The sequence below is a fragment of the Nanorana parkeri genome, unplaced genomic scaffold (genome assembly GCF_000935625.1).
Source record: "Nanorana parkeri isolate BGI_ZX_2015 unplaced genomic scaffold, ASM93562v1 scaffold176, whole genome shotgun sequence".
Lineage (NCBI taxonomy): Eukaryota > Metazoa > Chordata > Amphibia > Anura > Dicroglossidae > Nanorana > Nanorana parkeri.
Window position 1 is genome coordinate 989,600 of NW_017306444.1, and position 25,680 is coordinate 1,015,279.

Consider the following 25,680-nt stretch of genomic DNA (forward strand, 5'->3'; position numbering starts at 1 on the left):
AGATTTTTCAGCTTGCTCCTTCGATTAGCTAATCGAGCGATGCCACACAGAAGGGTGCCTACAGGGGCAGGCATGAAGACACCAAGGGACATACCAACCGGAGCGAGGCTGCAGGTCTAGTAGCCAGGTGGGATTGAGGATCGGGTGAATAAATCTTTATTTTTGCTCCCTAGACAAAATGAGCACTTATCTCTTGCAGTGCAGGGGTAGCCCCCACTGCAAGGGTTAACTTTCTAAATTCCTGAAGACCTTCTTATATAACAAAAAAGTTTTACCTTGATCTTTAAAATGCAGCTTTCGTTTTTTTTTTTTTTTTTTTTTTTTTTTTTGTTTTCTTTTAGATCTTTTAGAATTGTCAATTTCCCTTGTCAATGTAAAAAATAAAAACATTAATCTAAAACTAAAGATTGTGGTTTCATGTATTATTTCTGATTTTGTATATCAATTAGTCTCCAAGTTAAAGGGGCACTGTAATAGTTTTTGGGTCTATTTATTTATTCATTTATTTTCAAAGAAAGGTTTTGAAACTGTTTTATATTCTTCTCACTATTTCTATACAATTTTGTTTTACAAATAAACATTTGATATGTGATAAAGGACTATTAGAGTTCTATAGATTCCCTAAAGAGACAACAGATCAGTACCTGTCTGATTGAAACTGAGCCCCCCTTTAGGGAATGGGCCATTGCGATAAGTCAGTCTGGTGCTTGTAGCTTGAAAGCAATGAGCTTGAAAAGGAAAATGTATGAAAAATGGAAATGTTGTAAAGTTTAGCCAACTGGCTTAAAACAAGAATTCAAAATATTAAAGCTATAACTGATCCCTTTCATCTAACTATGACTAACAACTACATGGTAACTCTTCTCCCCCTAATCTAAACTTTCTGTCTGTGAACATACAAGGTAGAAGTTAAGTGCCTTAAAACATGGCTTCCAGTCTACTGGTCTAGGCCAGTGTTTCTCAATTTTTTTCAGTTGTGGCACTCTTTAAAAGCATGAAAAATCTCAAGGCACCCCAGTGTAACATGTAATGAATTTTAAGGGAGGACCCCACACAAAAACACAAGTGGGGTTCCCCTTTATATCAAAGTCCCCCTTAACATCAGAACCCCCCTTTTACATCAGAGCCCCCCCCCCTTTATATTAGAAGCCCCCATCACATGAGAGTCCTCAGTCACTCTTTATATCAGAGTCCTCAGTCACCCTTCATATCAGAGTCCTACCATCCCAAGATTTCAAGTCACCCCTGAGGATGCCAGAAGCCACTCCAGGGTGCCACGGCATACTGGTTGAGAAAGGCTGGTCTAGGAACAGGGACATTACTCAGCCTCCCTGTGGTTTCCTGGAAAATCTGAGGGTTTTTTTTGTATGTTTATAAAAATACATTTCAGATTGGGGGTAGGGGACTGTCATATATATATGCTGGAAATATTTAGGTGAAAGATCCTCTTTGATATGCAATATTTTTATATTCAAAGCTAAACCTATCCTACTATCCCAAGATTTCAAGGAACCCCTGAGGAAGCCAGAAGGCACTCCGGGGTTCCTGGTTGAGAAAGGCTGGTCTAGGCAACATTATGGAGCCTCCTTGTGGTTTCCTGGGAAATCTGGGTTTTTTTTTTGTATGTTTATCAAAATAAATTTCAGGTAGGGGGTAGGGGACTGCTGGATAGATGCTAGATATATTTAGGTGAAAGATCCTTTTTAATATGCAATATTCTTATATTAAAAGGTGAACTCCAGGGGCGGATACTAAATTGATATAAATGATTGCAGCACTATATACATTAATACATTGAAAAAAATTATTTTTGCTGGGAGAGAGAGAAGCAGCATAAGGAATCAATCAGTTATGCTGCAGTGCTCATGTGCCAACAAGGGACATGTTGATGGGGAGAGAGAGTGACAGAGACAAGCTCATCAGTATGCGCGTTCTTTCACTGTCCACTCACAGGTTGAGGGATGTAAAGGTCATACACTGTGTGAATTTAGACCGGTTCTTGATGAACCGGCTGAAATTCGTACTGTGGGTGCCGCTGTCGGCATCCTTTCAACCGACATCCCTTGATCAGCTGATCGAAGAAGATGGTCGGAAAATGTTCGTATGAATAGAGCCACAAGCCAGGGAGCTGACTGCTTTGTTTGGGTATTCTGACAGCGGCCAGCAGGTTAAACGAAGAAAAAGAACAGTGTATGGCCAGCTTCAGTGTTACTTAACTGCAGCAGAGAAAAAGTGGGTCTCCTGCCCTACCCGTCAAGGCTGTGCCGTGGGGCAGAGCTGTGTAAATCTCATGTCTGGATGGATATAAATATATACTGTATGCCTTTTGGCAGCTAAAACAGCTCGGATATAGTGTATCTGTGTATTTAGTTGTTTGACTGGAGTTCAGCTTTAAAATTAAAGAACAAATATTTTGTAGACACTAATGAACAAAGAAAGAAATGAAGTACAAAACACTTTACATGAATGTATATACATGATAAGAATATACAAAAAGTTCAGCAATCTATTTGATGTTTCTGATAATATGAATCATTATATTAAATTGTATTATGTTTTAAAGTTGCCCAGGTTCTTCGGAAGCTGCATTGCCCGTGGTTCCAGAAAGACCCGTCTCTAGTTTAGGTAAGATGTCTAAGTTTTGTTACTCTTTACTCTAAATGCTTGGTAGTAGATATATTGTGACTGGAACCAATGATGTTCATATGGGGGCAGGGATATTCAGTTGAAAGAACTCCAGGCAGAATTTGTTTTAAGCTTTGCAGTGGGGCTATCCCTGCACTGCAAGGATTAACTGCTTGTTTTGGTCTGGGGAGGAAAATAAAAAAGTTATACTCACCTGATCCTCCGAGCCAGCTTGCTCTTAGACCGGACTTCCAGCCTCTCTCCCCTTGGCAGTAGCTGTCTAAGGTCCCTGAGTCATCACGTTCAATACACTGTGTGTAGGACGTGCGGACAACTAGTGACATACTATTGCTGGAGAGGAGGAGGAGACAGGCTGGAGGGAGCACTGTCACAGCCGGCTGGCTCAGAGGATCAGGTGAGTATGACTTTGTTATTTTCCTCCCTAGACTAAAAGGAGCAGTTAACCCTTGCAGTGCGAGGGGTAGCCCCACTGCAAGGGTTAATAAAAATTCTGCCTGGAGTTCTACTTTAAAGGCTGGCTCTCTCCATAGATACAGTAGAGTGATAGAGTAGCGTGAGCGAGAGTAGCAACCCTAGGGCAGGAAGGGTGTTATTCTCAGAATTACCAAAAAGAATAAAAGGAAACAAGCTACATCTAAGGACTGTTAAGCTTGACAACATTAAATTGTTGTTGCTCGGTTTAGATACACATTAACTAACTAGTGATGTTGAACCCTAAATAGAGACTTTTCATTGTATGCATCTAGATTAGGGAGAGTTAAGCTGGGTATACAACCTGCGACCTGAACAAAGAAAATATAACAGATCTCTCCATTAACATTTATGAGCGTAGATAGAGGAAGCCGCTGTCAGAACACCCGAATGGAGCTTGCAGCTGATTGGCTGCTAGCTATGTCCGTCCGAGAACTTTCTATCCTGCTCCTTCATCCAGCTGATCAGGGGAAGTGTGACAACAGCGGCACCCAATGTGCAAATTTTGTCTGGCTCATCAAGTACCGGCCAAAATTCTTACCGTGTATAGTCTACTTTAGGAGGAGAAAAATTAAAGTAGAGGAAGAAGGTAAGTTTCGATATATGCAATCCAAAAGGGACAGATTTTGTTTTATTGTTTTGGGTTCACTTAAGAGAAAGATCATGATTTGTATATTTATTTAGATATTTACAGAAAACTGATGCTTTTTATGGGTTACCTAAGCTCAGACCCATACCATACTCCCACACTCAGGAAACCCTCTGATTGCTAACAGAAACATACTAAGTGTGGGTTCAAACCAGCTGCATGCTAAAACAGTCCAGTTTAGCGTGCAGCTGGTGAACTCTAGGTGGCATTGGTGTGTAACGGTGGTACATTGCTACATTGCAGTGCTATGTTTACTTGTTTTATTATTAGCAGTCTACGCTCCATTCGGGTCTCCGTGCAGCACGGCAGTATGTTGCGCTGTGGTATGGAGGCCTTTAGTACCATCCATTAGGCTGTGAAAAAATGCAGCATGTCTGCCTTTTTCCACACCACGCATTACACCAGCGTTGTGGTGTGAACGGGGTACATAAAAAAGCGATTATCTTCTGTGTGCCCTTGCAGTGACTGGCATTGATCCAGTGCAGATAAAGGCCGTCACTACAACTAGTATGACCATGCACTTAAAATTGAATTGTAGATGGACAATGCTTGTAAACTACTCATTTAGGGATCTATTTATGAATGTTTTCACATGGCTTTCACCCAAACTTCACTTGTTTTTCTGATTGGATTCATTTTAAAAATGTGTGTATCCTGTGTTAAGGTGTGAAAATATTTATAAATACATTTTAACTTACTATTTAGATGTGTTTTAGTCATTTTTTGTGTTCTATGTGGTTTCTTTTTTAGTATTGTGTTGTAGAAGAACGCTCATATGAAGCAGGGTGTTATGAAATATCTGAACAAACTGTTATTATTTCCTGTGTATTTACTTTACATGTTTTACTTTAGTAACAGCTGAAGAAATCAACCCTTACTGTGAAACCGTCTTCAACCGAATCTCTCACACTCAGGAACCAAAGGTAATAATTAGGTTGTCTTTTAAATGTTATCATTATTATTGCTAAGACAGACAGACAGACAGACAGACAGACAGACAGACAGACAGACAGACAGACAGATACCATACCTTCATTATTTAAAGAAGATTTCCAGGTTGTACAAAAATTAAGGGCTAAGTGCTCATTTTGTCTAAGGAGCGTAAATAAAGATCTACTTACCCAATCTTCGGTCTTAAATTAAATTTAAATTACAGTTCAGTTTCTCTTAAAGACAAACAAGTTTAAGTCATAAATGAATTGGTGCTCAATTGAGATTTTGTGTGTGCAGAAAAGGATCGTTTAGACAGGCAGTAGCAGCAATCAAGTGTAGACTTCAGCACTGTAAAAGTATTTTGCTGTCTCCTAAGATCACAATTTCTGTTATGTTCCTGGGCATCTTTCATCACATGGACCTCTAAACCTTTGCCAGCTACATTTTGTCAATTTTTCAGGGCTGCAACTTAAAAAAATAAATAAATGTTTTAAGAAATACTTTTTAATTACGCAGGATAACAAGAATGGCAAAATACGAACATGTTCCACCATGCCAATGTTTACACCTGGTGAGGAAAGATGTCATTCCTGGTAAGATGTGTTATTACTTGATTGCATGTCTATATGATATACCGTATATCTTTACAAGTAATGGACACTCTATTGCAATGCAATGCCTGGATGTACAGGTAGTGGAACACACTGAGGTGCCTGCTTATCTCTAATAAATAGTAGAGAACAATAGAGCATGATCTAAAATATCCCAGAATGCAAAAAGTCCTGTTTTAAATAAAAACCGAATTTATAAATAAAATATTGCTAATTGCCCCCTCATATCTCCATGGTCTAACTATACATAGACACAGACCTTCAGCCTAGTGTGATCATCCAGCATCTTCCTCTGCTTCTAGCCTAAGGGTCGCCCAATATTTTTGGTACAAAGCATAAGGTTCTGTCATAGAGTACCGTATACTGGAATACCTGCAGACAAGCAGATAGGCAGACACGGAAACACCTTTGGTAGTCTATGATAGTGTTAGCACATATGAAGTAGTAGGCGACCCACCACCTAGAACGAGGGTAAATTAAGGATCACAGACATGTATGATCTTAGGTCTGTGTTTATGATGATTTATGTCATGAGGTGGGTGGAGGGTGAATTTTGGGGGTATTTTATTTATAAAGCTAGCTTCATTTTAAGAAATCATGAAGTTTAAACTGGGTCTATTACGTTCTCTTAATAATTCTAAAGCTGCTTAATGATTATAATTTCTCTAATTTAGAGGCTGAATGAAAGAAATGTATAATTCCTTACCCATGCCAAACTGACAGCATGGGGTTCAATTATACATGCTGGACAGATACCATTCACGTGGCACTAGTGCCTCTAGATGGTGCTGACAAGGTTGTCATTGTTTTTCTTAACGAAAGCCATAGTGAGGACAAAGAAGGAAAGAAAGAAATTAAATTGCTCACCAGAGGTGTTGTAACCTCTTTGGTATAAGACCTTGTACATAGAAAGAAGTCCCATCATGGTCATGATGCCTCAAGTGGTCCAATAATAACCTATGATCTAAAGCTATATAAAAGCCACTCACAGTATATATAAAAGCCACTCACAGTTAACATACTACTGTGTTTCTGGTGTGTGAGAGCTAGTATAATATCAAGTAAGGTGTTCCTGCCTAAGCTTTAGAAAATCAGTGCACATTTATTGCTGCCCTTCTTAAACTGTCTGCCCACCAACTTGCAAAAAGATATGGGAGAGGCTTGTTACAGCAAGCATAAAAGAGGCAGCAAAACATTTAATTTTCAAAAGGTTTTATGTAGGGCTGCAACAACTAATCGACATAATCGATTATTGAAAAAGTTGTCAACTTTTTCAATCATCGATTAATCGGCTTCCAATGAGGGGATTAAATACATCTAGAGGTGAAAAAGAAAACCTTTCCAAACACAAGGGAAATATCAAGGATTAAAGAAGAAATCCAGGCAAAAATCAAAATCTGACAATATCTGTTATGCAGCTTATATATACAAATTAGTACTTTTTGTTGTAATCAGTTTTTTCATAATTATATGCATCTTCTACTTCCATAAATGAGTGTGTTGATTTATTATAGGAATTCTGGCGATGCACCAATGGAGAAGAAGAGTGAGGTTGAAGATGGGAAAGCACAGCGAATCACACAGATTGTGCACAATGACCAGGAAGGTTACGCCACTGTGGACTCTCCAGTGGATGACAAAAGGTTCAGCCTCCCCTCTCACCTGTACCCAGATGAAATAACAGAGGACATGACCATATCACCCTACGCTAGCTTCACTTCCATGTATGACAAGTCAAGGCCAGTGCTAGTTGGATGGCTGGATAAGCTGTCCCCACAAGGGTAGGTTACATTTCCAGTTTTTAATATTAGTTGTCATACGAATAATTCATCTATTAATATTTCATTTTTTTTACATTATAAAACATCCACTTTTTATTAAAGAAAGATTTTATCCAAGGAAGACAGACCAAAAAGCATGTAAAGTGTTAATAAAAGAATATGCTGAGGAAAGTAAAATAATTATTTTAATAACATGATGGAAATTCTAAAATAATGAGAAGACACATATAAAATATTGCATTGGATATGTCACATTAATTACTTCCAGACAGCAGGTAGGGTTCTAGGCTCTATTACACATTTTTACCAGGCTTATCTTGAAGTGAATTATTATCTAAGTTTTATCTTGGTAAGTGCATGCTTGGTACATAATGTGTAAGTATAACACTTACAGGGATTTACAACCTCTCAAATACAGCACTTCCCCTGGCAATGCCTTCATCTGCTTTTATGTCCAAAAGGATGATTTCATCTTTGTTCATCCAGGGTCAATATTTATTTCCAGGACTAAGATGGCAGCTCAGAGGTGATGTAAATCCTGATGCCTGATTTGTTCTCCTTTGTTCATTGCTTTTTTCACAGATATCTGGCATAGCTTAGCCCCTGCTTCCACCTTTCACAGTATGATTAGCCACAACATTCCAATGTTGTAGTCTCATCCCTGAGAGAGAGGAGACTAAAGGTAGCCATACACTAGTAGATTTTCGGTCAGAAAATTTTGTATATGCCATGAACTCCCATTTGATTATAGCTGAAATACCCCATCAAGCGTAGACAAATTTTGATTTTGGAAATAGTTTGTTAGCCATACCAACCAACCAATTTTTGATGAACGACGGAAATCATTTCCTTTTGCTCATGTGCTGTGCTCTTGCTGAGATTTTTGACGAAAAAATTAATGGATTATCATTCAGTCAGAAAATGTTTTTCCAACCGGACCGATCACAATATCAAAAATTAAAATCATACCATACCTTAAACTGTTTCAATATCGTTCAAAAGACCGTTCTAGCACTATTTCCGTAAAAAAAACGCACAATGTATGGCCACCTTTAGAAAATGCTTCCTCCTACTTTAGCAGTCTGGCCACATTATCTCAGCCTAGGCAAAGTAACTCTGAGGCTCAAGAACTGTTTTTAATGACAGAATGTTTAATATGGACTTGTGTCTCTTTCAACCGGACTAACTATGTAACATGTGATTTACATGAATTTTTACATGAATTTTACACAGGATGTATGATCCCGAAAAATGCATTAAAACATATTTTAAAAACATATCCAAAAATTAATGAATTATGAGACACAAGCTTGCAAACCATCCGTATAAGAATAATGAGTGTCTTCTACTATTTCTTGCAGGAACTATGTTTTCCAGAGAAGATTTGTAAAATTTGATGGAAATAATCTGATGTATTTCAGTAGTGATAAGGTAAGCAGTTCATTTGATGTTTCATTTTGATGTGAACTTTCACATGCAGGAATAAAAGGAAGGATGGCTCTCTAGGTATTAGGCGTAGCATTGCAATATAAATAATATGATGCAAATCAGGGGCTGTGCCTTGTTTGTAAAGGGGCATGGCTTTAAAAGCAGGTGTGGCTACTCTTCCATGAATTTCACAAATTGATGCACTTATTGCACAGTTCTGTGTATGTTTCAAGTAGTACCACTGTAGCTCCAGCTGCTTTGTTGTAAACATAAATTGTCCCTCTTCATTCTTCATCTTCTTTAGCATTAGTATGATATGATACTAAACAGCTTCCCTTCCAAGCTTTAAGAACTCCAGTTTAGTATATTTCATCTGAAATCCATGCAGTGTCTTTTTTTTTGCTCGGTTCTTTTTAAGTTCCCACAGACATCAATGTATGGCACCTGAACCACTGTCATAATGAACCTCATATAAACAGAATCCAACATTCCTTACTGTCCTATACAAATGCCTATATTCCTTTTCATAGGAAAATAAGGATCTTCATAAGCACACCTAGAACTAGGATAATTTTGTCCTTTATTTACGTAAAGTTGATGTTTTGGGACCTCGCGGGATTTCTTTCCCAAGGCAGAAAGGGATCCAGCGAGGTCACAAAATGTCGGCTTTTGATGCCCGTTGCTGTCCTTATTTTCCAATGATTACATGGTGTCTGCATCCACCAATTCAATACAGTGCCCAGCAAGCCAGTGAGGTGTGCAATGGCTACAATACAAACTTTCTGTGTATTCTTTTTTCATTCATGTTTTCCCTTCTTTCTTTAACCTTGCCTCTTCTGTTTCCCATTGCCATGCCATAGGAACTGGAAATAAGGTAACTTTATGGGACTATCACTGGTATTAAAATACTAATTTTTGTCCAGACTAGCAATTCTAAGCAGTAAACTTGATGCTTTTCTATGTGCATAGTCTACATGTGTTCCTTTAATTCAGCTATGTGAGCAGGAGTTCAACCAAATTATGGTGGAGTTAAGATATTTTTAAAAAAGGGAGGATGTGGTGCTGGTGGACACCCTGCTGTGATGCAATAGCAGACACCCAAAATGTCTTTACTTTCATTTTCCATTTGAATGCCCTTGGATAAACAAATCCTGGGGCATTCTGCTATGCAGCTTTGCTCCCATTCTCCGGGACATCAGCCTGGCTCTGCTCACTCTCAGCTACTCAGTAACAAAATTAAAGAAAGGTGCAGGCACTTGGAAGTGCCCGTTATTCCCCTACAGCAGCCCTTTGGTAAGGTGCCTCTAACAGATTTGCTTCAGTGTAGATTGGGGCAGAGCCACTTTTATGGAAAGATCCCTTATTAAATCAATGACAATCAGAAGTTAGTGTATGTGTTTTATTTAATAACAAATTATTGCTGGGAATGGTCCCTCCACAAGAGAAGACAAACCAAATAATATTTCTAAGTAATATATAGTGAAATAAAAGATGGATCAGAAGACCTATAAACATTGGTGTTCAGAGAGAAATGAACAGAGAAATTGAAGAAATTCAGTTGTGTTGCATATAGAATAGAGTGTACCATCAGGAGATGTTTTACTAACGTATTAGTCTTTGTTTGAGTAAATAATTGTATAATTGAACAAAAATAATCTGTAAATTGGTGCATTCAAAGTATATGTAAACCCTAACAATAAACTACTTGTTTGCTTACTTTTGGCCTGTTAAAGAAAAACTTTACCCATATCTTTAAAATAACAACAAAGGCACCATTAGAAATGTTTAGTAATGACAATCTACAAACACACACTTAGATAATTGCAGGCTTTTCATTCTTTACATACCTTATTTCTCTTTTCTTTCCCAGTCTTCTAAAATTGGCAATTTTTACTTAGGGCAGATTAATCTTCCCTTCACTTACTGGAACTCTGGCACATGTGATTAGTACATGTGACCATGCACGTCATCTGAGGGGAGGAAAATGCCTTTCCCTGAGATCCCATGAGATTACAGATGAGATTTCCCAGCAGTGCTCTGCTGATGTAACCTTCCCAGTTATATATGTAAATAAAAACGTGTTTGTTAAACTAATGAATGTAAGTTGGTTTTATATCAACATGCAGAGCTGCATGCTGATGTGATTTTTAGTGATGGGGGTCCACTTTAAATATATACTATTGAAAGAGTACAAAAAAACCTGAAGATAATGCCACAAATCAGTTGTTGTCCTCTGCACTCTGTAGTGTTATATTAAACAATGTTATAAGGATGTGTGTTAGGACTACAGAGTACCTTATGGAGAAAAAAAGGTGTTCTGTAGTTCTAACACACTTTACATCCTAGGCTGTTCCTTCATAGATAGAGTACAGTGAATGAGCATTGTCACCTTAGGACAGAAAGTGTTTTCCTGACAAGTGAAAATAAGGGAAAAAACCCCAGAAAAAAATAAAGCTAATGTAGCCACCACATCTAAGGTCTCTAATATCTTGCATTTTTGTTCTTGGGTCTAGGTACATTTTAAATAATTTTTTGAATTGTATTGTGATTGCAATGTCTTCCTTATATTGTAAAGTGCTGTGCAAACTGTTGGCACTATATAAATTCTGTATAATAATAATAATAATAAAGGTATTAAATATGTTTAATCTATTACATTAACTGCCATTTGAATTGCTGGTCACTAGCCAAAAAGAAAAAAAGACTTTCAAGACTCCGACTTTTGGGGTAAAATATGTTGGCTAGGTTGGATTATTGGTATTGTGACATATACTATTCTATAAAAGTGTGCTGGTGGTGGGAAGAAAGTGTGAATTTTCTCTTACCATTGACAGCTGTCCTAAATCCTTGGCTAGTTTTTGATATAAGGAGAAAGCAATATTGACTCTTTTCTTTCCTATTTTAGGACATATATTCTAAAGGTGTGATACCCCTGGCCTCCATTGAAATGGCCCGCTCAACAAAGGAAAACAAATTTGAAGTGGTCACCAAACACAGGATTTTTGTCTTCCGAGCTGAGAGTGAAGGTATGCCTAAGTATTTTTAAGATGTGCCCAATGTATACATCATCATCACTTTTTTTTTGCTAGCATAATTATTTTGCAGAGTTTGGGCTCTCAACACAAAGTTTCCATATGTCTGTGTAGGTGTACTCTAAGTTTTCAGAAAACATACTCATATGCTTCAACCAAAACAAGCTCCAGTGGGTGTGTGTATCTGTATAACTGTTGTCAGAATGAGGGGACAGCTGCTTTGTACAGGGTTATTTGCATTGCTCTTTGTAATATATAAACCTCATATAATTGCCAAAAATAATACTTTAACCCCTTCATGACTGAGGCCTTTTTTTCATTTTTTGTACCCATGTTATATTCCACATTTTAGGCCTGAAAATTACTTAAAACCCCCCAACATTATATATTTTCTGAATGCCAAGACCCTATAGAATAAAATGGTGGTAGTTGCAAATTTTTATGTTGCGCAATATTAGACTATCACCAGACGATTCAAAAGCTCTGAGACTGTTGCTTGATGCCACTATCTTGAATGTGATGTAGTAGAGTTAGAGTTGTTATTCAAGTGACACACTATAGTATTCCTCTTTGCTGTCTTCTTGGCTGTTACATGGAGGTTAGGGGGTGGAGCTGGTTCAGCTCAGACAGTAATTAGAAACTCGCAGAAGGAGAGTAAGGGGGAAGGGGACTGTGCAAGGGAATTTACACTTTTTGGATTGTCAGTTCTCTACAAATTCAGATGCACATTGCAAGTCATTAAATATTCTTTATGGAAGGGAAACATTTTGCACTTAAGCATTTAAAATCCTAGACTTTTCTGTGGTTTTATCTACAATTTTTTTTAAGTTGGTGACAGGATCTCTTTAAATTTGGGTATAAAGCTCATAGATAAGACTGGAAAAATATTTACCTGTTTCAGTAGAAAGCATGGCCATAAATAGCCCAATCCTGCTCCCAATTCAACATTTGGAACCTCTTCCCTCTTCACCATTTTAAAGTAAACCTGTAGGGTAAAGGGTCAAGTTAATTTGTCCCCCCCCCCCACATAAGCACATATACACATTTACTTAGCTAACCCACCCTTCATTCCGCTAGCCACTTCCCTTCCTCTCATGTGCCACTGTTGGTAATTTGCCTGGTACTGTCACATGGGGTCATGGAGGGAGTCCTTAGTCTTGTGTAAGCTCAAACTATAGCAGCTGAGGGTCTAAACATGCCTTTTTTTCTCACTCTGGGGAAGTTGACATTAAAGTGAAGTGAATTAAAAAGCAGTGGGATTAACAGCAAAAGAAAAAAGAAAAACTGAAGCCGTGAGCAGGTAGCCTATATTTATTACTGTATATGCTTTTTTAAGGCTTAACTTTTATTTTGACTGGAGTGTACCTTTAATAGCCAATGACACAAGATATCTTGAACTTCAGTAATTGTCTTCTGAAATCTTCCAGCAATAGATCACAGTGACTTCCTGCTTCCTGACTTTTACTAGCAGTAAAGTAGGACTTCCTGTTCTACAGAGCAGGATGTCTGGATGTCATTCAAATAAATGTTTCTCCTTAGTGTAAGAAGATGACATGGTATTGTTGCAGGATAACAATTGATTTGTCCCCAATATCCTATTTCTGAAACATTTGTTTTAACTTTGCCAAATATAGTCATATGCAGAGAAAAGTAAAGCTTCCTTTTATAGAGCCATATCATCCTGTATACTTATTCAAGTGGAACCTAATGCATAGATCCCCCAGGGCTTTTGCCATAATGTGCAAGTATGACACATTTACCTCCCAAAGCACCCTCCTTCATTGATGCAGCATGCACACTCTACCTACACTTGCTGACATATTCCCCTAGTCTTCTTCCTGGTCCAAAATCATTACTCATCTTGATTGATCAGCCTCAGATGACTTCATCCTGGCTCCCACACGGACTGAGATTGAGCTGTTATTGCAGAAGAGACATACAGAGTCACTTCTGCAATAAAATCCTAACTGCCAACAATTTTTTGATGTAAGCCTTTGCTTTAACATATGGTTTTATTTGTGACTATTACAGGGCATCTTGGCATTGTCTCTACTGAAACCTCTCTCTCTCGATCTCTATCTCTCTCTCCCGATCTCTCTCTCTCTCTCTCTCGATCCAGTACCACAACATCTTCCAGCAATTTAATAATTTAAATTGCTGGAAGATTTTTGATTGCTGGAAGATTGCTGGAAAATGTAATAACATGCATGTACTTTTCCACAATTGATCCTACACTGTGCTTACTTAACCTCTTGCCGTCCGCCCGTTAAGAAAAAAACGGACGGACGGCTGACTCCTATCTGCGGGTTGCCGTCACCAGACGGCATTTTTTCCTGCTCGCGCGCGCCCCCGGGCAGGAAAGACCCGCTTGTTACTACAGCCGTTAACGGCTGTTTCACATACAACCGATCAGCGGCTCTATAGCGGATGTCAACTGGTTAACATGGGTAGCTTTCCTGAACTTCCTGTCCAGTACAAAATCACAAGGGACAGAGCAGACTCCACCAACTGTTCATCTACTGGCACGGGGAAAGGAGGAGGGAGAAGGGAGGAGAGGGGCCCAGGGGGGAGGGAAAAAGCTTGATTTGCTGTGTCTGTGTGTTTGTGGAGACTCTGCTTGATAAAGGAGTCACTCTAAAACAGGAAGTCATGACCAGTGCTCAGGAGACCAGCTCATTCTCCAGGAAACTAAAACTTTTATAAAGCAGCATCCATTGTAAGTGATTTCATTCGAATTTGAAATAGCTTAAAATCCTTTTGACTTTAATTTCACTTTAAGCACATCTATAACTAGATAACATTTTGTTGTCAACTGAAAGCAAGAATGGTTTTATAAATGATTTAACTTCTGCCAATATGTGAATTCCTTAGCTCAAAGAAGTGAATGGTGCTCAACGATCCAAAACAAGGTGAAAGAACAGCGCATGTTTAATCCTCGCTCACGCTCAAGCTGTCTTCTCTTCGGTCAGAGGTTCGGCTATCTGGAGCTCAAAGGTTATAAGTCAAAAATCTATGCTGTTCTTACTACGGATCAATTATGGATTCATAAGAATGAACAGGTAAGAAAAACAAGATTAGCTTCTCTCTTAAAGTATTTCTTAAGCCAAAACGTTTTACTTTTTGTTTCAGGTAGAGTAGGGAATGGTTAATACCCCTTTCAGAACCAGTAACCTTGATCACCGGGACAAACAGACAGGGTTGATCTCCCCAGCAGGGCATCAATAAAAACATAATCCTACCCCACTTTCTTGAAAATTAAGCAAAAACGGCTTTAGTTAAATTTTTTTCTTTCAAAATCTTTTATTCATTTTCAACAAAAAAACCTTGGATCCAGGGCTTCAAGTTGGTCAATCTTCCCGCCCTTCATTCTATTGCCCTATGCTATTGGGTACTAAGAGTAACATACGACTCTCTAATGTACAGTTCTACCCCTAGGATACTATAAATTACATTCATCATAGGAGAGTATCCCCTTCTGTGGAGGCTCAATACATATAGTGCCCTACCGGGCCCTCTCACGCCAAAATAGCAGAGGGTGGCAAGGCTCCTCTGCCAGTCCTATACCATAGGGGCGAGAGAGGGCCGGCCGACCTGCCCCCCGGGGAGCTGTTGAGGCCAGAGGGCCCAATTTTAGGAGCATCGGGTAACAGTCCCAACTGGTAAAACAAGGTTTCTCCTTCCGGATACGAAGATATATTATATGATTGATTTCTTAAGGAGAATAATAAGCGAAAGGGATATGCCCATCTATATCTGATCCCTTTAGCAATTAACACCTGAAGCAATGGCTTCAGATTGCGCCTTTTTTGAATCGTAGTTGGCGAGATATCTGAAAAAATCTGGACTGAGTGTCCCAATATGGTAAGTCCCGACTGATCCCTGGTGCTTTGCATAACTTGCTCCTTGATGCTAAAGAAGTGCGGTTTTACAAGGACATCCCTAGGGTGGCCATCTGATCTCTGATAAAGGTTGATACAGCCCCCTTAAGATCTGTGACTGATTCAGGGAGTCCCCTTATACGGAAGTTCTGACGCCGTGATCTGTTTTCCATATCGTCAATTTTAGAAATAGCTTCATCTAGTTGCTGTTGAATATCTAGGATATGCCTCGTATTCTGATTGGCCCGCTCCACTGTTTTATCCAGTTTAAGTTCTAGTGCCTCTATACGAGTGCCCAAATCTCTTATATCAGTACATATGTCAGATGTAATTTGTTTAGCCACTCTACTTAAGCCCTGTTCCAGCATGTCTGAGAATTTAGCTATTAGATCGATATTTCCATGTGTCCCAGATCGATCTACATCAGTCAGCTGTATCCGGACTAGAAGGGTTGGATACCTGCTGTGCCAATAATATGTCCTCCATCGTCCTCTCTATCAAGGAGGAGGTGGATGCCGGCGAGTGGGCCCTGCGGGACCCCGTACTCACGTACTCACTGCGCCCAGGAGAGGTGAGCCTGGCCCGGCTCCTATACTGCCGAAGTCAGATGTATTCGAGCGACTGCCGGTTTCCGCCACCATCTTCCTGGCAGTGCCGCCCCCTGTCCTCGAGCCCAGCGAGGGTTTAGCATCCTTGCGTTTTGATGTCCCGCCCGCCATCCGGCTTCCTTCCGCTTCAATGATCGCCGCCCGTGGGTAGGGGAAATCCCGCTGCTTCGTGCTGCTGAGGGGGTAGGTCAGACCCGTCTAGGCGCCGAGCTCAGGACTCAGACTTCCTCCTTCGAGCTCCGCGCATGCGCCATTCGCTTTAGTTAAATTTTAGCGTCAACTTGCAATCACAACTAAGTAATATTTGTGTCACTACCATGTCCTGCGTGATGGGTTTATCCTCTTTATGTTTTTACTTGTTCAACCCGAGGAATCTCACCTGCTGGCTATTGTACTGTGACAACTGACACCCGCAGATATCAGAATACCCTCACAGTACCTGCAGCTGATTGGCTGCAATAACTGTTTGGCTAAAATTTTTCCTATCTTCGCCTTTAATTGTCAAATCAAAGATTTTTGAGATGGGTGGTGCCGACAGGGCCACTCATGGTTGGAATGTTGGCTGAATCATAGAAACCGTGTGTGGCCAGCTTAACCTGTTTAGTGACTTTGTCTCCTGAGAAGGGTTTGCTCTATAGACATTAGACAAAAGATATGAAGATTGTCATGTGATATTGGGCTTAATAAGAGCCTTAGCTTTGAAAATAAAATATTAGCAAACAAATGAAATCATACATTTTGTTCACTCCACCTTTAAACAGATTATGTAACGACTGTGACATCTTATTTTTGTTTCTTGGTAACAAAAAAGGAAGTTAGTGTTTCCTTTTCACAGATAAAACTGAAGTGACAGTAGGGTGAGTGGGGCTAAACGGTACTGAGAAACTCATAGATCTTTGAGTACAATGACTACAAAGTAAATATTTAGACTTCTATCTATTCAGACCTACAGAAAAGTTTCTGTAAAGATTTGGGTGCATTTGCAGATGTGGTACCTGGTTTTATCACCCTCTTTGCGCTACAGCATAATTGTGTAGCAAAGTAAGGGCAGAGTAAAGTTATAACTCCTGATGTACATACTTTTTCCAGGTTGGTAACTGAGCACAAAAAAGCATACAGCTAGGCACTGATCATCTGCAGACAGAGGTCAGTGGCATCATATGTACATGACAGGGTTCCTTTAAAGTGAACCTTGCACTAAAAAAAACAAGGTACCACTATTTAATAGCCCCACGCCCACATGTAACGCTATAAAAATAAATAAAACAAAGAAAAAGTAATAACGGTAGAAAAAGATACTTACTTAGGACGCCGGATACTTACCTTAGACGCCGGGCTTCCAACCTACTACATAGGAACTGGTATCAACAGTCAGCCTTAGCGCAGCCTCTTCGGAAAACCATGGTTCCCCCAAGAATGTGCTCCTACACAGAAATGCATTCTCATGAGATTTGGGATCTTGGTGCATTTAGGAGGCAACTTCAGAATATTGTTGGAAGCAACATTACAAATAAAATTAAAAATGAAATAGAGGAAAATAAGACAATTTGATGTAAGGTCTAGTATTTTTAAAGCTGAACGGCTAGAAAACGGCTAAATACACCATCTAAGCCCTGCCAGACAGCACAGCATGGAGGTTGATACCACTTTCTCAATGAAAGTTAGTCTAGAAGTGATACATTGCTGTCCTCTCTCCACCATTCAGCTTGGTGACTGCACAGTAAGGCCTGGTTCACACCTGGGCGTTTTACAGCGCGTTCCTACGCTCTGTAAAACGCTCAACATGTGAAAACCAATGATTGCCTATGGGCATGGTTCCCACCTGGGCGTTTTACAGCGCGTAGGAACGCTCTGCAAAACGCGCTGCAAAACACGCTGCAAAACGCGCTGCAAAACGCCCTACGCCCATCGAAGTACAGGAGCTTCTTTGGGGTGTATTTGCCACGCGTATCCCTTGCTATACAGCCAGGTAGCCCTCAGAAACGCGTGTTTGTCGCGCTTTTTTCTTTTACCGCGTATCGCGGTAGAAACGCGGCACAAAAAGCGCGACAAACGCGCATATTTGATACGCCTAGTTGTGAACCCAGCCTGAGGCCCCGTTCACACTGAGCGATTTATCGCGCGGTAATTCCCGTGATATCACGGCTATTTACCGCACGATATCGCTCTCCAATGCATGGCAATGAGGCTCTGTCTGTCGCGGGTCGTGCGTCGCTACAGCAGAACCCTTTTTGGAGCAGATTTTGCCGCGATTCTAGCTTGCTCAATGTAAGCATTTGCACGGTATTGCGCGACAAACGCGTGATATCGCGCAAAATGCAAATCGCGCGACAGACGCACAATTTGCGAATCGTTCAGTGTGAATGGGGCCTAAAGAGTGATAAAGGAATTTTGTGTATCAATTTGCTTTCTTCTCTTATCAACATGTTCCTTGTCAGCACATTTGCATGCAGAATACCTAATTTGGCTCCCAGTCCTGCCCCTCCTGGGCTGAGTGCTGCTATAGATGTTTGCAAGATATAATATAATATAAAGTTAAATTCAGGTACTACTTACCACTAGTTGCATTTAAAAATACTTGTATCATTTATTAATGAATGCATAGTTGCATTAAATTGTGTATTTAATCTTCCTGGAGGTCAGTTTTAATGTGTATAAAAGTAAACAGTAAATCATTTTCTTTGTCTTTCATTGAGAGTCACATGATTCAGAGACTATTAGGTTATGTTGCCACCTACAGGAGGATTTTGACACTGGCCAACACAAATCTGACCTGCCTGGTATAACCTCTCCCACTCTCAGGACACCTTTTTGCAAGTGTTCTTTGGAGATGGGTGTCTTTTCTGTACTGAGAAAAGTGTATCTGTTTTTGCTAGCCATTTTCCTATATTATTCTCTTCAACCAAGACTTCATCTACAAGGTACTTGAGATGGACATAACTTATGCAGGACATAAGTTCAGAGGCTTGTAATAAACCATCACAGCTAAAGCACAAGGCTGCATGCGTTTGCTCCATAATGCCGGGACCTACCCCAGCAGTGGAAGTATTCTCTCTCTAAGAAGTTTCATCTATTCTCACATGCTATTACAGATCAGAGTAGACAACATAGGGATCTGACTATATTACACTGGTCAGAAATAATATCTGTTTGTGTATTTTATTGCAATTTTTTGTATTTTGTATATTTTTTGTATTATTGTTATTATGGCAATTGTGTCTGATATCATTTGATTGTGGTTTTAAATCAGGCATGTAATGATTATCATTCCTCCTTGTAGTTTTACAAAATGGGAATGGGGATGTTTGTGATCGATATGAATGGCTCTACTATCCGAGACGCAAAGAACAAGACATTTGAATTGATCACGCCACATAAAACCTTCAGGTAAATAAATTCACTCTCATTCATATCTGTGATCAAACTTGCACGATTATTGTGATTCCCATGGAAAGGCAAGTTAGCTGATAAAAAAATAGGAGAAAGTGTAAAATGTTTAAGGTGCCCAAACGCATTACAGTCCTATCATTTAATCGATCCCAGCATTCAATATCCTTATCAAATTGACCTTTGTGTTTTAGCAAAGGTATCCTAACAATAACTAGTTTAAAACTAGAGGTCTTGTTTGCAGAAATTTGGAAATATATCTGAAGCCACACCAAAATGTCAAGATACCTGAAAAAATATACGTTTTGGATAGAGTGAGAAAGGAATAGAACCCCTATTGGGTTTTTAGGTACTCAGTCAGAGCATTCTCTATTCATTTACTGCTCCAGTGACAACAGTATCACTAGAAAGGAAGTGAGAGAAAATCCGTAATGGATACAGAAAATAAAAAGCTGACTGGGGTTATAGCATTCCCTCCTCTTCTTAAACAAAGTTGCTATTGCCAACCTGACATTGGTTCCAATCTTACCCCACTCTATCCAAAATTGAATATTTTCTGTTACAATAAGCCATTGTTTTCCAGTTTCACTGCAGAGTCAGAGAGGGAGAAGAAGGAATGGATGGAAGCCCTGTTGGAATGTATATCTGAGTCCCTGTCAGACTATGAGGTCGCTGAGAAGATCTGGTCAAACAAAGCCAACAAGTCATGTGCAGACTGCCGAACCTGCAGCCCAGACTGGGCCTCCATTAACCTGTGTGTAATCATATGCAAGCAGTGTGCGGGTGAGTTTTAGTAATCAAATAATACACTTTTTTTGTATTGTTTCGTTAGTTATGTAGTTTTGCCTAAATGTCACTTAAAGCGAAGCTCCTGTTTTGCAAAGGCCAGTTACAAACACTAGAAGGGGTTGAATAAACTTTGTTTTATTGCTGTACTTAATATTATTTTGTAGATCTTAAGATAAGATATTCCGGTGCATGTGCTGACATTTTGCATCTTAAGTGTTTAGTGGGAGGTTCTGCCTTTACTACATGTTTGTATGGCACTAGCATCTACGGTAAATGTGTCGTGCAAACAGCATCCAACTGGCTATACACCAGGCGGAACTTTATAAATGAATGCCCAAGTGTTGTAATATGGGACATTTCAGCTATAGCATCTTTTTAGAAAAAAAGATTTAGAACTCTGTGTCGGTGTTCCACAACAAATGAAACTCAGTGCAGTAAACATAAGGACACGCCAGAAGTACTACAGTCACCAAGGAATATATTGGTAGCACTTGAACATCTACTTATTCTTGCAGTTGTCAAATAAGTTAATCATGTGACAGCAGGGCAGTGGCCAAAGTGTATAACATAATACAGATACAAGTCAGGAACTTGAGTTAAATTTATGTAAAGCCAAAACCGTTGAAGTTAGTTTTGAATAGATGAGTTAGAACCTCTACTATGTTTTTATTGTTGTCATACCCCTGCTAGGGAGATTTATCCTCTCTGCTTGTCCTGGTGGCCTCTGTCTCATGTGAACTTTAATGTTTACATCAAACACAAGAATTCAGGAAAAAATATGATCTCAGTGATTATGACCATGGTTATATTGTTGGTTATGTGTTTAGACGAAGCATTGAGATCTTGAGGAATGCTGAGTTAGGTTTTACTTGCTTAGGAGAAGATTACATCATACAGAAAGAACTTCCTGTGTATCATAGACAAACATACATAGGCATAGAGACTAACATTGCACTACAGCACCATCTGCAGCTCAAAAGACATAATTACACAAGTAATGCAATCATACATATCAGCATTTGCTGGTGTATTTCCAACAGGTATAATTGTTGGTGCCAGACAGGTTAGTTTGAGTATTTCTTTAACTGCTGATCTCCTGATATTTTCAAGCACAAGTCTCTAGAGTTTAATCAAAAAAATCCAGTGAGTGGCAGTTCTGTAGACAGAGATATATATTTGAGGAATATAGAAGGAGAATGGCAAGGTTGGTTCAAGCTGACAGAAAGATTATGATAACTCAGATAACCACTCATTACAACTGTAGTTAGCAGAAAACATTTCAGAATGCACGACCTGGCAAACATTGAGGTGGATGGGTTACAACAGAAGAGCACGTCAGGTTCCCCGCCTGTCACTCAAGAGCATCGGGCACAAAACTGGAATGTCGAAGGCTGGAAAAATGTAACCTGGTCAGATAAATTGTGATTTCTGTTGAGGCACACAGATGGTAGGCCAGTCACCAGATCTGATCCAAAAGGATGCAAAGGAGATTCACATCATCAATGTGCAGTTGACAATTCTGGAGAAATTGCATAATGCATTCATATTCCTTTGGACCAGAATCTCAGACATTTTTGTGAAATGTGGGATAGAATTAAGGTTGTTTTGAGAGCGAAGGGAGGCCTGACCTAGTATTATGTTCCTAATAAATCGTCCATTGAGTGTGCATTCCAAACTTCAACTCCGTAGCTCCACTTAAAGTTCTATTCAGATTCCTAGGAGAGGTAGTGAACCAATTACCAGATGAGGGTGATTAGGCTAGAGAGAAATCTTGACTATGAATTGTTCACTGTTGCTATAGTAAGTTATGGTTCATTTTGTTTTGGAAAGGAAACAATTTGACTAGCATACATATCTTTGTTGTACAGGTCAGCACAGGAGCTTGGGAACGAACATCTCCAAAGTGCAGAGTCTGAAACTAGACACAAGCATCTGGAGCAATGAGATTGTACAGGTATGGCTAATCTTTGTCTGTCCGTTCATTTATATTTACTGTTGTTAAATAGTTATGCTTTGTGGATCTTCTCTGACATTCCTACTTTACTTGTGTGTGCCAGGCACCATAGAGATGAGGTCATTGTCTACTGCCAGGCCTACAACTACTAGTACATGCATTAGAGAAATGTACTTTGTTGGAACATAGGAAAGTGGATGCAACATATCCAAAATGACAGTGTTTGTGCCTGAATTTTTTGTTAGAGTGGAAAGAATTTTGCACCAGTAGCAATAATACAAACAACTGCAATTGAGGTTTACTATACAGGTGCTTATACACATTAGAATTCAGTCTTGTGAGAGTCTCAGTTTGGGGTAACGTTCCAGTGTCTATGCAACAACAAGAATGAATGAGTGTTTTTGGAGTAGAAGCACCTATGTGACCCATATGTGACCCATATGTGACTCACAAATCCATGTATGACTTGTGTTTTATGGTATCATTGGGCACCTTAAGACAAAAGCAGGCCATAGCCATCACAGCATGGTGTTTGCTCTATGTTGCAATGTCTTACTGTCCAGCTTCCGTTATACTTAGGACATACTGGTTGCATGATTGCTCATGTTTAGTCTTTGCCGGAGGGAAGCACTGCTAACGTGGTTCAGATACTCCCATTGATGACTTATAACAGTAGAGGCAATAGTGAAGAGAGAATAACTAACCGAAAATGATATTATCACTTACAGCTATTTATTATCCTGGGTAATGATCGAGCAAACCGGTTCTGGGCTGCACGGCTTCCACCATCAGAGGCACTTCATCCGGAAGACAGTATTGAACAAAGACGAGACTTTATAGCACACAAGTACAGAGATGGGAAATATAGAGGTCCTCACCCCAGCCACAGCACACAAGAGGACATTCTCAAGGTAAAATACACTGTAAATGTCAAGCATGATTGTTGGAAAGACTATATCTGCCAAATTTTCATTAGTATGTATGAAATGCACATGAAAACAATGCTTTTTTCAACTTTTTATTTATGATACATCACAGGTGAACTAAGGTAACGAAGATGTACAATCATACACTTACTGTAAATGCACATTGTAAAGAAGACATCATCCTGGTAATACAATAAAAACGGTAGCAAGTTGAACCTGGGTTTAAAAAATACTCATATTGTTAAAGGAAGGGTATGAAAAGTGAGGTCAGCTTATTAATTCCTGCAGGAGAAATGTTAAGGTGAAGGCTAATCATCCCTTCTATTACTGTCACTAACCTGATTATCTAGCCCCAGACAGCTATCATTGAGTTGAGGGGGGTTTCAGCTCCTGGGATAAGTGTTGGATATTGCCTGTCAGTGACAGCCGGTTGTTCCAGGCCACATGCTAGGACCCGCAGGAGCCGCTGGGTCTGGGTGCCATTTTAAGGAGGCATTGGGATGAACAGCTGCTGTTCCTGTGCCATTTTAAAATGGCACCTGAAACCCAAGTAGTTACAGGGAAGGTGTTTCTTGTGAGAGGAGTAGGGAAAGGGATGTGCTTCAGAAACATTTGAAGGTAAACCTATGAAGCACTGCAGCTGTATCATCCCGATGCATTTGTTTCAAATTAGAGTAATTGATTCACATGCAGTGAATGTTTGGTAAACTTCACATTCACTGCTTTATAAAAATGCCCCTAGGAGTAATTAGTTAGATGTAGGAAAGAGAAAACAAGGTCGGAGTCGGAACAAAGCATAAAAAGAAGATCTAGAGTGAAAAAAGAAAGAAAAGCATTTTTTACTTTGCAATAGAATCAATTTTGTTGGTGGGTACTTTTTAAAGAGCACCCAGAATAAAGTAAAAGATCAAAATGCAGAAGGGCCAAAAGATGTTATTAATTTCCAAGCTGAATCCTCCATAGATTTTTTTTCCTCTTGCAGTGGAAAACTTGGGCCTCGTTTACATCAGATGTGGCTTCATTCTTTTTTGCTGCATTTTTCAGTGCGGGCAAAACGTATGGACATACATCCATTGCTTTCAATACAGGCTGCTCATACCAGCAGGTTGATCTGTGATGTGCTGGAATGGAAGATGCGTTGGCCTGTGTTTTATCATTCAAGCCAATTTAGAAGGAGTTTTCCAAAATGTCAACACAACATACATGTATATGAATACATGCGCACCAAGATAACCCATGGTATCACATGCATAACAATGTTTTTTTCGTGTAATTGCTGATTCACAAGGATAATTATGTTTTTCAGGTGCTCTCTGGTGCTGTTTCAGGACCAAACTTGCTAAAGACAGTCATGCAGTTCTTCCTCGATGCTGAATCTGTAGCCGAGCCATTTGACAGCCCTACTCTCTCTGCCTACTCAGCGGACAACTGGAGGGCAAGCTCATACAGCCTCAACAGTAATCACATAACTTCCGTATTTCTACTTTTAACAAACAGAAATGTAAAATACTTAAAAATCTGCTGCACCAAAAATTGATCTTGACCAATCAATTAAGCTGCATGTCCCCCCTCTGATGTTGCTTTATGTAAGAAAACATGCCTCCTGAGACTCAGTCTTTATGGAGTATTGTATGGCTTACTTCATTGATTAAATACTGAGATAACTAACTCACCAAGAAGGCACAGAAGTAGAATCTAAAGTAGTTAAATGCAGCTTGAGACATACAAAGAATATTTTCTTTTTTATTTGCATGTACAAATATTATCACTGTCTGTGCTTTCTGATCCTTTAGCTTTTCTAGAGCTACACTAGAGGTCACCATTCAATCTAACTGTACAATCTTTGCACATTAAAATTTAGATTTGACCTACCTAATCTATCCAAACAATCTCTATCCAGTCAGGTAGGTCCTTGCATGGCATAGTTGTTGGTAGATCTAAAGGTGATTGTACAATCAGAATGTAACGTGTGTGGTGAGCACAGTAGACGGCCAGCATGGTAGGGCTTGTAGTGGTAAGCTAGGACTCAGCTAACAATTAAATCTTACAATTAAACAAGGATAGCTGGTAACAGAGGAGCATAAAAAGTCAATTTTATAAAACTTTAAAGCGGGCTGCTTGTGTCAGCACAATGCGATTCCAGGACAGCTAAGCATTAATCTTTAGTAAAGATCAGATTCTTATGTCGCTGGCCTGTGAGTGCTCAATATACATTTAGTTATGGTCCATTAGAGGGAGATGGTAGAGTATTTTCTAAATCCAGCTTTGTGTTTGTATTCTGTGGCTATTTTGTAGTCTACAGTATGTAGTTACTTGCTGGCTGGGCACTTGAATGATTTTTTTGTGTTCTGTTACTATATTCTATTATAATTCCTAAGTGGTGTTGGTTACCATTCTTGTGGGAGTGATGAATATCCTTAACATTAAGCTGTTGATTTCCAAAGGAAACTGTGACCTCATATTAGAGCCATGAGTAACAGAGATAAACTGACTGACTCATTTATGTTACTGAAATCTAGTTAATTTATTCAACGAAAAGTAATAAAAATACTAGTCTTCTTTGGTTCACATAAAAATGTTTTAGTTT

General features: G+C 39.4%; 1 protein-coding gene across 1 annotated transcript in view; it reads left to right on the top strand.

Annotated features, from left to right (window-relative positions):
• The window catches only part of ARAP3 (ArfGAP with RhoGAP domain, ankyrin repeat and PH domain 3), an 89,950-nt gene that overhangs the window by 14,482 nt on the left and 49,788 nt on the right, over positions 1–25,680 (top strand). The window contains exons 3-14 of the mRNA XM_018554886.1: positions 2,564–2,625; positions 4,619–4,689; positions 5,216–5,292; positions 6,825–7,091; positions 8,453–8,522; positions 11,425–11,545; positions 14,423–14,610; positions 19,318–19,424; positions 20,008–20,207; positions 22,082–22,167; positions 22,896–23,078; positions 24,400–24,550. Coding sequence (XP_018410388.1) covers positions 2,564–2,625; positions 4,619–4,689; positions 5,216–5,292; positions 6,825–7,091; positions 8,453–8,522; positions 11,425–11,545; positions 14,423–14,610; positions 19,318–19,424; positions 20,008–20,207; positions 22,082–22,167; positions 22,896–23,078; positions 24,400–24,550 — 1,583 coding nt within the window. The remainder of the gene's footprint in view (positions 1–2,563; positions 2,626–4,618; positions 4,690–5,215; positions 5,293–6,824; positions 7,092–8,452; positions 8,523–11,424; positions 11,546–14,422; positions 14,611–19,317; positions 19,425–20,007; positions 20,208–22,081; positions 22,168–22,895; positions 23,079–24,399; positions 24,551–25,680) is intronic.